The 11,382-nt window shown below is 37.7% G+C and overlaps 1 protein-coding gene across 2 annotated transcripts; it reads left to right on the top strand.

The window, feature by feature from the left end:
• dars2 (aspartyl-tRNA synthetase 2, mitochondrial) lies at window positions 1-9,092 on the top strand. 2 transcript variants are annotated; one of them, XM_037788067.1, is made up of 18 exons: window positions 1-151; window positions 249-521; window positions 1,524-1,623; window positions 2,151-2,217; window positions 2,360-2,461; window positions 3,349-3,444; window positions 3,542-3,665; window positions 3,746-3,792; window positions 3,971-4,077; window positions 4,672-4,741; window positions 5,439-5,618; window positions 6,055-6,162; window positions 6,321-6,383; window positions 7,235-7,387; window positions 7,535-7,753; window positions 8,247-8,357; window positions 8,440-8,515; window positions 8,662-9,092. In XM_037788067.1, exons 2-18 carry the CDS (start codon window positions 332-334, stop codon window positions 8,856-8,858), a joined length of 2,010 nt encoding a protein of 669 aa, XP_037643995.1. In that variant the 5' UTR covers window positions 1-151; window positions 249-331; the 3' UTR covers window positions 8,859-9,092. The 2 variants fall into 2 exon arrangements, with proteins under 2 accessions (XP_037643995.1, XP_037643996.1); XM_037788068.1 differs by having other exon boundaries at window positions 112-115.
• The last annotated feature ends 2,290 nt before the right edge of the window (window positions 9,093-11,382 follow it).

The raw sequence follows: 11,382 nt of genomic DNA, 5'->3' as shown, positions 1-11,382 counted from the left end.
GTTTGCGTATGTGTGTGTGTGTTGATTAGCATTGAGCTAACAGAAAAACCCATCCACATGAACAGACTGTTGTGCAAACCGCTAAAGACGAGCTAAGATGTTGAACCAGGACCCGGTGAGGTGACAGAGGAGGGTTTTCATCCAGAACCCGGTCAGTGAAGTCCAGTTCTACCTGTTAATGTTGAATAATGTTGTAATTATATCAAGAAACTCTTTATAACAGTGCTTCATGTGCTTCATTCATTCAGACAGAGAGCCACTGACTGGACCTCTGGATGACTGTAGATGTGGTTCCTCTCAGTCTGGTGCTTCACTCTGTGCTTGTAGAAACATGGCAACAAAGAGCCGGTTCCTGCTGCAGAGAGTCCTCTCATCTGGACTCAGAGCTGGACTCAGAGCTCCTGGTGTTTGGTACCAGAGCTCAGCTTTGACCTCCAGTGAAGGACACCTGCTGATGAAACCTCCACTCAGACAGCTGAGCTGCTCACACACACCCTGCAGGTCTGCTGCTGCACACACAGGTACCATGAAGGGACTGATCTGGCACTGACAGATAGTTTATAGCTGACTGGTTGACTCCTATTATAGTCTAAGATGTGCACAAGTAAAATGACTCCAGCAGCAGTAAATATACAAAAGGTCTCAGTTGACAGGGCATAAACTCATGATACTCTATTACCACTCTACTAATCTGCTGGGAAATTCATCATAAGGCTTTCTAAGCAAAATTAATGTAGATTGCAGATGTTGAATTAAAGTTTGATTTGGTAACACCTTTACAGCTCTGCAAATTTCATGGTAATTAGGTGATAATTAGCAAGTAACCTATTTGAAATTTCTTTGGAATTACTGACAAACTACCCCAATATTTACCTCAGAATTTAACAAAAACTAATAGAAAACACTTGTGATCAGGCACAAATCTCACCATTGTGTGACTTATTGTCTACACAAATGTAACCTGGTAGCTGATGTCATGATTCAGAGTTTTTTTTAAAGAAATTTCAAATAAGTTATTTGCTAATTATTATCTATTGACATGGAAATAAAGCATATCAATTAACTTTATATTCTTTTCCTGGAAATGTATTAAATGAATTACCAGCTTTTTTTGAATTGGTGGAATATAATTATTAAGTAATGCTCATAATAAAGTCATTTTTAATCAATTTTGATGTAAATATTGGCAGTAATTCCAAAGAAATTTCAAATAGGCTACTTGCTTATTATCACCTAATTACACATGAAATTTGCGGACCTGTAAAATGAAGTGTTACCTTTGATTTTTATTCAAATAAGTAAATGCTTGCCACGACCTCTCCTGGGGGTTATTAGGCTATTGAAGTGAATATGCTTTTCACAGCAGACATTTTGACTTGTCATAGCCGGGTAAGCCCAGCTGTTACTGCTAACATTAACAATGACTTAAAGTGTCACAGTAATCATCATCATATGATCATATGATCACAACAATTCCAGTTATCGTCCGCAGTCATAATCTTCATTTTTCATATCTCCTCCAGGTCCCAGCAGTCTGTCGTTCAGGAGTCACACCTGTGGAGAACTGAGACCAGATCATGTTGGAGAGAAAGTCACTCTGTGTGGCTGGGTCCAGTACCTCAGGTATTATTCTGTTACTGCCGTTTACACTCTGACATGATGAAACTAACAATGATCAACAGAAGTATTTAAAGCTATGTTAGACATTGCCTTCAAACACTGGTGGCTCCTAGAGGTGAGAGTTTAACAGCCATGCTAGTAGACACAGAAGTGGATCGCCAATGTCAGTAGGATTCATCCTATGGGGACCATGAATGTCTCTACAATATTTTTTTGCAATCCATCTAATAGTTGTTGACATGTTTCAGTCTGGACCGACCGACCGACTGACAGACAGACGACTACTATTGGTCAGTCCATGTTCCAAGAAATTAATTCTAGACTTCTTCTGAGCTCTTTGGTGTCCCTTTCCATTCCTAAATGCACATTTCTATATGTGTTGAAGAGAAAATAAATGTGTATTTTTATTTATATTACCACCTGATAGTTGCTGTTTGGGGAGCAGAGCTCGAGCGCTACCCAGAGTTATTTGTTTTGCTCCTCTGGTCTCACACAAAATAATATTTTAACAACGTATCTACCTCCAACAGGCAAGACCTGTTTGTCATCCTGCGAGATTTCAGCGGCTTGGCTCAAGTTCTGATCCCTCAGGAAGAGGTACGGATGAAAACAATTCAAATACCACAATACAGTGTCTGTCATCACTATTACTGCTCCAGGTCTTTGTGTTTAGATTGATGGTAAAACTAAAAAAAAAGTTATATTTTACTTGAGTTTTTGTTTTTTTCTGTGTTTTAAGACTGCGAGTCATTTGAAAGCAGCTCTGTGTGATCTCACGGCCGAGTCTGTCGTCAAGGTTACAGGAACAGTCAGACGACGACCAACGGGGCAGGAGAACCAGGTGTGTGTAAAATTTAAAAAGCAGGTTCAATGCAATAAATCTTAACCAATAATTAGTCAATTAAATGGATTGAAATGCATAAAAAAATGAATCAAAAACATTAAGTGAAACACACTTTGTCATATGTATTTCCCTTTTATGTATGGATTTACTGTGCCATAATTACATTTTTAAAACATAATTTTAATCACTATTATTTAGCTTTCTCTCTTTGACAACTGAATGAATTGTTTTTAATGTTGTCCAGCAGAGAGCAGCAGAGAGCTGCCGATACTAAATGTAAAGCTCAGTTTTCATGAGGAGGTACAAGGGAGCCTTTTCTGTTTTTTCGTTTTTTGGCATTAACAATACATTTACTTTATTTAAAAAAAGAAAATGCTCCCTTTCACGCCTCCTTTTAACAAATGCTTTTTTCATTTAATTATGAAATAATATAAAGACAAACACATGATAATGTGTTTTGTATTTCACTTTATTTTATTGTTTGATTTGTTTTTAGTGGTATTATTATGTAGGCATTTTAAATCTCTATCAGTATAATTTGTAATATAATAATAATAACTTTATTTATAAAGCACTTTTCAAAGTTACAAAGTGCTGTACATACATCAAACAGAGCAAAGCAATGAAAGTGATGAAGAAAAGAGAGTGCCATGTAACAAAGAAATGATTACAGCGGAGATTACAAATATGAATGGAAAAACAATAAAAGACAAACAGACAAAATAGTAAATAAATAAGTAAAGTGACTGTGCATTTGTTGTTAGAGTATGTCTTTGACTTTATATATAAAAGCTTTGCTGGTTAGCAGAGTAAATATGTGAAGTAGTCCTGTCTTCTTCTTCTGCTCATCTTCTCATTGTGCTGTGTCCACACTGTACCAACAGGCCATGCCGACAGGACAAATAGAAGTCCTGGCTGAGAGTGTGGAGGTTTTCAATGTGTGCCGGAAGTTGCCTTTTGAAATTAAAGACTTTGTCAAAGTAAGTGACTATTTTTTAAATGCTCAAGCAGGTAATATGAGTTATTATTGTTAGTAATCATGAGTGATTGTGTTTTTTTTATTGTGTGATTGTACAGAAATCGGAGTCTTTGCGGATGCAGTATCGCTACCTGGACCTGAGGTCCTCTCAGATGCAGAAGAACCTCAGGCTGAGGTCTCAGCTGGTGATGAAGATGAGAGAATACCTCTGTAATGTGCACGGTAAGGAGACACAGGTCCTCGTAGCCGAAGCATGACTGAAGTTAACTGTTTCTAACGGCCTCTTTTTTTCTCATCTGTAGGTTTTGTCGACGTGGAAACTCCTACGTTGTTTAAAAGAACACCCGGGGTAAGAAGGTCCTTTATTATTTAACTCAGAATCAAAGTCACGAATATTTAAAGAATCTAAGAATTTGTCTACATGTTGCCGTATTATCAATTTGAGAAAATGTAGTAATATTTCCTGACACTGTGCCTCCCTCAGACGTTTAAGATGTCCAGACTCTGTTCATTCTTTTGTGTTTCAGGGAGCCAAAGAGTTTGTGGTTCCGTCCAGAGAGCCGGGCCGGTTTTACTCTCTGCCGCAGAGTCCTCAGCAGTTCAAACAGCTGCTGATGGTGGCTGGCATAGACAGGTGGGAGCAGGGGAAAACTAAATATGACACCAGAGGCCTGTGCTACGAAGCGAGTTCAACGCTAGTAAATCATCAAAATTGTTGACATTTAGTTTTCTGTTGATCCATTAATCAATATTATTATTGACGGTCACGGTGGAGCTAATTTGAACTACTTGGGTGTACTTGAGAGTACAAAAACGTATCATATTTTATTATTCATCAAATCATTAACTATAGCTGCCAGATAGTCAAAAGTACAGTATTTCCCTCTGAGATGTAGTGGAGAACAGTAGAAGTATGTCATTATATGGAAATACTCAGGCACAAGTACAGATACCTCAGATTTGTAGTACTTGAGTAAATGTACTTAGTTTACTTTCTTTCCCTGACAGCAGTGTACAATCGATGGTCACAAGAGCTAACTACCATCATGCATTGCGAAGACAGAAATTAAAGATTTAGATGAAAGCCTCCCCCATTTCAGCTGTACGCTCCCTCTACCTGAGTCAGATCTAATGTTTCATTGCTGTGATTCACCATCCTACAGCCAGCAGCCAGGAGGGATGTAATGGTCACCAGTCTTTGTCTTTGTTCATGTTGTCAATGTGGCAGGTACTTCCAGATGGCCCGGTGCTACCGAGATGAAGGCTCCAAACCAGACCGGCAGCCTGAGTTCACCCAGGTAACATGGAGGGAGAACTGCACTGACTATTAATATATATATTATATACAGTATATACAGTACATATATATATATATTATAATAATTTATGTTACTGCAGAGCCTTACTTTACTTCCAATGATATCAAAGAGAAATGCTCTCCTCTCGTCCTAAAATGGTCCTAAATCGATACTAGAGTACTTCCTTGTTTTATGAATGAAGCGGAGCAGTTATACTCCACCCTGAAAGTTCCAGTACTTTCAGAAAGTACTACCCCCCAGACCAGGGCCTTTTTAGGGAATAAAAAGTCCCCGGAACTAAATTTAGACTGCGGTCCCTGTGGTCGAAACGCAATGAGTTCCTCAAAAGGTTCTTAGTTCCGGGGGAAAGTTCCTGCAGTGGAAACGGGGCTTAGATCAAGGGAACCTAGTGTGAGACTTGAGACCAGTATCCTGACGTTCTGCACTAAGTTACTGTAGGTCATTTTATCAGTTCATATTTTTTCCTCCAGTATTACAAACACACTAAACCTCGTTTATGACAGATCTGTGCACTAGTTACAGAAAATGGAGCTAACTTTGGTCTTGGTGCTGAATTTTGTTTGATTTGTCCCGTTTTTGATCCAGTTCCCCTTTTGCTCTTGGTCCTGGTGTTGGTCTTGGACTTAACTAGTTGGCTTTACAGTCCTGATCTGTGTCCTCTCATTATGTCTCCCAGGTGGACATAGAAATGTCCTTTGTGGACCAGGCAGGTATCATGTCCCTGGTGGAGGGTCTGTTACAGCACTCCTGGCCTGCAGAGAAAGGTCCCATTAAGGTTCCTTTCCAAACCATGACCTATGAGGAGGCCATGAGGGACTACGGCGTGGACAAGCCCGATACCAGATTCAGTATGAAGGTGGGTTATTTATTAGATGGCTGGATATCAGAACTACTGATATTCTACTTCGTAAAACTCTATAAACCAATCATTTTTGTTATCAAATGTAGCATACTGTGAGTGTGCAGATGCCCCTTTGTCGCCTCAAATGAATTCACAAGCCAATTGTGCTGCACAATCGAGGAGAAATGTGAGAGCACTTGTCAATCGTCTATTGCACAGCCTTGTTGAAATGATGCCTGATAATGAGTGTGAGCTGTGTTAACCCAAACAAACTGTCAGGCTTTGGCTGTTGACTAAAAACCTAAAAATCACTGCTGTAAAAGGCAGAAAATGCTCTTCTGGGTGTTATCATGTGTATGTTCCAGAGTTAATATGTCTGTGGGACCATCACACGCCCGTCTGAATCCCTGTTTTTCTTCTTATCTGTCTGTCTGTATGTCTGTCTGTCCAGCTGATGGACCTCAGTCAGGTTTTCTCATCCTCGGATATTGAATTCCTCAGATCAGCTCTCAGCCAACCAGGAGGCTCCGTTCAGGCCGTCTGCGTCCCCAGTGGAGCGGTAAGAACAAAACCAGCGTATACTGTGTATACACTGTGAAGTACAATGCAATAATAATGACAACGAATAGCTGTTATATGTGCTGGTATCTCGCCTTTGTTGACCCCGTCCCAGCTGTCTGCCTCAGATGATCCTCTCTGTCTTGTGTTTGACTACAGAAACTGTTTGCTGGGAAAGACTTGGAGGAACTGAAACAAACCGCCAAGACTCAGTTCGGCCAGGTAGGAAGTTATAAACAATTTCATGTTATGTTAGTTTCTTGTTGTTTTGTACTAATGTTTAAAAAAAAGGGAGAATGGATCCAGGAAATAAATTCATGAAACTGAATAAATGAAAGCGAATGAATGGAAGTGAGACCCCGACATTGTTTCAATATATCACATGGTGCATGACTATGTGGGCCGCCACTAGACACAAGACACTCGGCATCTGATTGGACAAACGCTTTCCCTCCGTGGGCTGCTGCTTAAACCGGAAACAACATGGCGGCTCGTTTGGAAACTTTCTTCTCTTATTTCATGATAATAGTTCCCCAAATGTGTTTCTGAAAACATTTAATGCCAGAAATAAGTCATGCAGATGCTGAATCGGTCTTTATCTGGATCGACAACGCCTAGTTTAAAAGTTTCTCGGGAGTTTCCAGAGGCGGTGAGTCTCATCGGACGCCTGTGATTTGCATAAAGTAGACCGGACCTCAACTTTATGCAAATGAGGAACGGCCGTCGTGACGCTCCGTCTCTCGAATCGCGTCGCCACGCTACCAGAATGCATTGCATGGCTGCTTACATAAACAATGAATGTGAAGCGTGGAAAGGACGTACCATTAGAGTCGTGCTGCTAGTGTGGCTAAAAATAAGCATAATGTACAAGAAGGTGGTATGCAAAATGACCGCAATCTAATATCACCACCACAAACTACCCTGTCATAACTTCTGTAGAGAAGAAGCCTCTCTGAATAACTTTAGAAGCTCCACAAAGGTTTATTGTGAAGTGAATTTTACAGTATTATTGTGTCATACCCCCCCAGTATTGTCTCATGGTCTTTTTTCATGTGTGTACGTTTTGTCCCAAGGAGCTCAGCGTGGTTCTGGTGAAAGCAGACGGGACGTTGAAGTCTCCACTGAAGAAGCTGCTGTCTGTCTCAGCCACTGATGAGCTGCTGCAGAGGACCGGAGCCAAACCTGGAGACCTGCTGCTGATGGCGGCTGGTTCCCTCCACACCGTGGTGAGAGACTCACTGACGGCAAACTTAGATTGATGAAGGGGAAACATTATTCAGTCCAGCAAGGAAAGATAAAACTGGATATATGTTGATTCCTCTACTACTCTGGTCTCTCCTACCCTTCCTCTCTCCTGTGTCTCCTCTCTCAAGCGTCCGTTGCTGGGTAATCTTCGTCTGCGGTGTGCAGAGCTTCTGGAGTCTCGTGGCGTGTCGGTCCGCGACCCCTCAGCCTTCCACTTCCTGTGGGTTGTGGACTTCCCTCTCTTTTTGCCCAAAGAAGAGGAGCCGGAGCAGCTGGAGTCGGCCCATCATCCGTTCACTGCTCCACTGCCGGAGGACACACAGTTACTCTACACAGAGCCACAGAAGGTAGCAACGCACATTCACTCAAAATCTGTTTAAAGGGCGGATCCATGTCCGTTATGTAGGTTTCCAAAGTAAGCTAAGGTTATGAATAATGTGAACTAGCTGAGTCAACGTTAGCTGTGCTAAGTTTGGAAATAACTGAAAGGGTTAATGTTAGTTTGGATTTTTTTAAGTTTGGTTGTATGTATACTAAAATGACTGTTTTTGTGAATGGAGTCTGGTGGCTTTGAAGAGAGCGATGTCTGATGGTGAGGTAAAACAGCTGTGGACGTGAGCAGCAGAAAAACTTATGTCGGGTCACGTGGGAAAAAGTTTTAAGAAGGGCTTGGAAAAATAGCATTTTGGCACTAAGATATAAAAACCTCAAAAAAATAATAATAATGGACCCGTCCTTTAATCTTAGTGTCTTTTTAAAATGTATTTTTGTATGTTTAGAAATAATCATACGTGATGTGGGATGCATCAAGGCTTATGAGTTATACTGTATCATTCCCAGGTGCGTGGTCAGCACTATGACTTGGTGTTGAATGGCTGTGAGATTGGAGGAGGCTCCATCCGCATCCACAAAGCCTCAGAACAGCTGCACGTCCTGAAGACTATCCTCACGGTCAGTCATTGTATTATCTTGACAGTTTTCAGCCTACCTTTAGAATTGAGTCATAACTGCTTTTGACGTGTGTCTGCTGCAGGAGGACCCGAGTCTTCTCTCTCATCTGCTGGAGGCTCTGGACTCAGGAGCACCGCCACATGGAGGCATCGCTCTGGGTAAGGTTAAGGCAGTGGTGCATTTAGAGTAAAGAAAGTAAATGATATGTAATATGTAATACTACTACTAAAAATGCACAATTCACGAAGGTGAAAATGGTTCTGCATTTACTCAGTTGTTTCATCACTCCTCCATGATCTTCTAGGTTTGGACCGGCTTGTCTCCATTATGGTCGGGGCTCCCAGCATCCGTGACGTCATTGCCTTCCCCAAGTCATTCCGGGGTCACGACCTCATGAGCTGTGCCCCTGACTTGGTATCTGAGGAGGAGCTGAAGTCTTACCACATCTCCATCAAATGGCCAGCAGAGCGAGGAGGAGGCGGAGGAGAAGAGGGGAAGTGAGGAGGCAAAGATGGGAAGAGATAAAGAGCCCGGATCAGAGGAAGGGGTCTTTTTGTAACCCACAGAGGACAAGGAGACAGAGATGAGCAGACAGCCAGCAGGCGGCTGTAGAGACTGTAGCCTAGGAGGACCTCTGCCAGCTGGCCGGCACATACAGTCGGAGGAGGAAGAGAGAAAATGAGGAGGAGGTGATGCTTTGGCTACATCTCAGTGCTGTCACTTTGAAATGGAAGAGAAAAAGGGAACTGGATCAGCCACAGCATTCATTATGGAAATCTGAAACCAAGATTGTGAAATTAACTTTTTTCACTTCCTGTAACATTATATATCTGATGCCATTCAATGCTCGATATATTTTACACAAAAAACATTATATGCATGGTAAATTACAGTGTTTGAATTACGCCGTGGCTTCCGGGGAGCCCTATTTTTCGGGGGAGGGAGGGTATTGTACACTGTACTGTACTTTGTTATTGTCATCTATAGTGGTTATTTGCATAAAAACATATAATTGAAATGATTATGATTATTTAAATATTTGCTTTGATTAAAAAAATTATTGTCAAGCTGTTAGATTGCCGTGAAAACATCTCCTGCAAACAACTTTATTTAATCTCGCCAAAACCTTACTTACCTTAAAGTGGAAGTTGCCAGACTGCACCGACAGGTCGAGCCAGAAAATGGGCCACCTAATAAACACACATACATTGTTAGTGTAATGATTCACTTATGCTGTTTACCTCGCAGTCACTTCATATAGAGGCGAAGTCCTGCGGTGCATCCGTCATTGTCAGTGTATTCTTTGTCTGTTGTATAGAGCTGTGCTGCTGTGATGTGATGCACACAAAAAAATGTTGATCTCCAAAAACACACAAAATTTCACCACACAATTGTTTAGTAATTTCATCAAACTAAGTTTTGGTTAAACGACTTAAACATCGGACAAAGTCATCTAATGATGCAGTTATACAATAACAAAGACTCTACAAATACATAAACTACTTACTGTAAAGCAGCAGTGTGTAGAAAAATCTAAAAATAAATAAATATATGTATAAAATATACATATAATATATATATATTTATTTATTTTATATATATATATTTATATTTATTTTTATGTACTTATATATATATATATATGTATATATTTTTAAACTTATTATATATATATATATTTATTTATTTTTCATATTTATCTTTTACTTATTTATTTTCTAATTTTTTTAAATTTTTTAATTTTATTATTTTCACATTTTTAATAATTATACATTTTTTAGTTTTAAGTTTAATGTTGTAGCCGTAACATGAAATAACTGCAGGTCCTCTCTTTTGTGCCAGAGAGCAGCAAAACGCGTTTTTAAATTCCAGTTGAAGTTATTTTTTTTTTTCTATTTTCTATTATTATTTTTTTTTTAATTATTTATACATATATATATTTTTTTTTTTTTTTTTTTTTTTTATTTTTTTAAATTTAAAAAAAAAAAATTCAATATTTAATTTTAATTTTAATAAAAAAAAAATTATATTAATTTTTTATTTTATTTTTATTTTTTATTTTTTATTTTTTATTTTTTATTTTTTATTTTTTATTTTTTATTTTTTATTTTAACATTTTTAATAATTTTTTATTTTTAAGTTTTAAGTTTAATGTTGTGTTGTTGGCACAACTTGACAGCAGTAACCATCATGAAATAACTACAGTTCCTCTCTTTGGCTCCAAAGAGCAGCAAAATGCGTTTTTAAATTCCAGTTGAAGTTATCTTTTTTTTTTCTTTTTTTTTTCTATTTTCTATTTTTATGTTTTTTATTTTCTATTTTTTTTTTATTATTATTATTATTTGTTCTTAATTTTCTATTTTCTATTTTTTTTTTCATATTCTTTTTTAAAAAAAAAAATCTTTTCATATATATATATATATATATATATATATATATATATTTTTTTATGTTTTATTTTATTTTATTTTTTTTTAATAATTTTTAAGTTTTAAGTTTTAAGTTTAATGTTGTGTTGTTGGCACAACTTGCACGCAGTAACCATCATGAAATAACTACAGTTCCTCTCTTTGGCTCCAGTGAGCAGCAAAACGCGTTTTTAAATTCCAGCTGAAGTTATTTATTTATTTATTTTTTTAAATGTATTTTCACATTTATTTTTTTATTATTTTTTTTATTATTATTTTTTATATTTTTTTTTTATTATTATATTTTATTTTAATATTTTTAATTTTAATTTTATTTTTTTTTAAATTTAAAAAAAAAAAAAATTAAAATTGTATTTTTGTATTTATTTTATTTTTTATTTTTTTTTAATATTTTTTATATGTATTTTAATTTTAATTTTTTAATTTTAACATTTTTAATAATTTTTTATAATTTGTAAGTTTTAAGTTTAATGTTGTGTTGTTGGCACAACTGACAGCCGTAAGCTTCATAAAATAACTGCAGTTCCTCCCTTTGGCGCCGAAGAGCAGCAAAACGCGTTTTTAAATTCCAGCTGAAGTTATTATTATTTTTTTTT

The sequence above is a fragment of the Sebastes umbrosus genome, chromosome 12 (assembly GCF_015220745.1).
Source record: "Sebastes umbrosus isolate fSebUmb1 chromosome 12, fSebUmb1.pri, whole genome shotgun sequence".
Taxonomy (NCBI): Eukaryota; Metazoa; Chordata; class Actinopteri; order Perciformes; family Sebastidae; genus Sebastes; species Sebastes umbrosus.
This window is presented reverse-complemented; position numbering and strand designations above follow the sequence as displayed.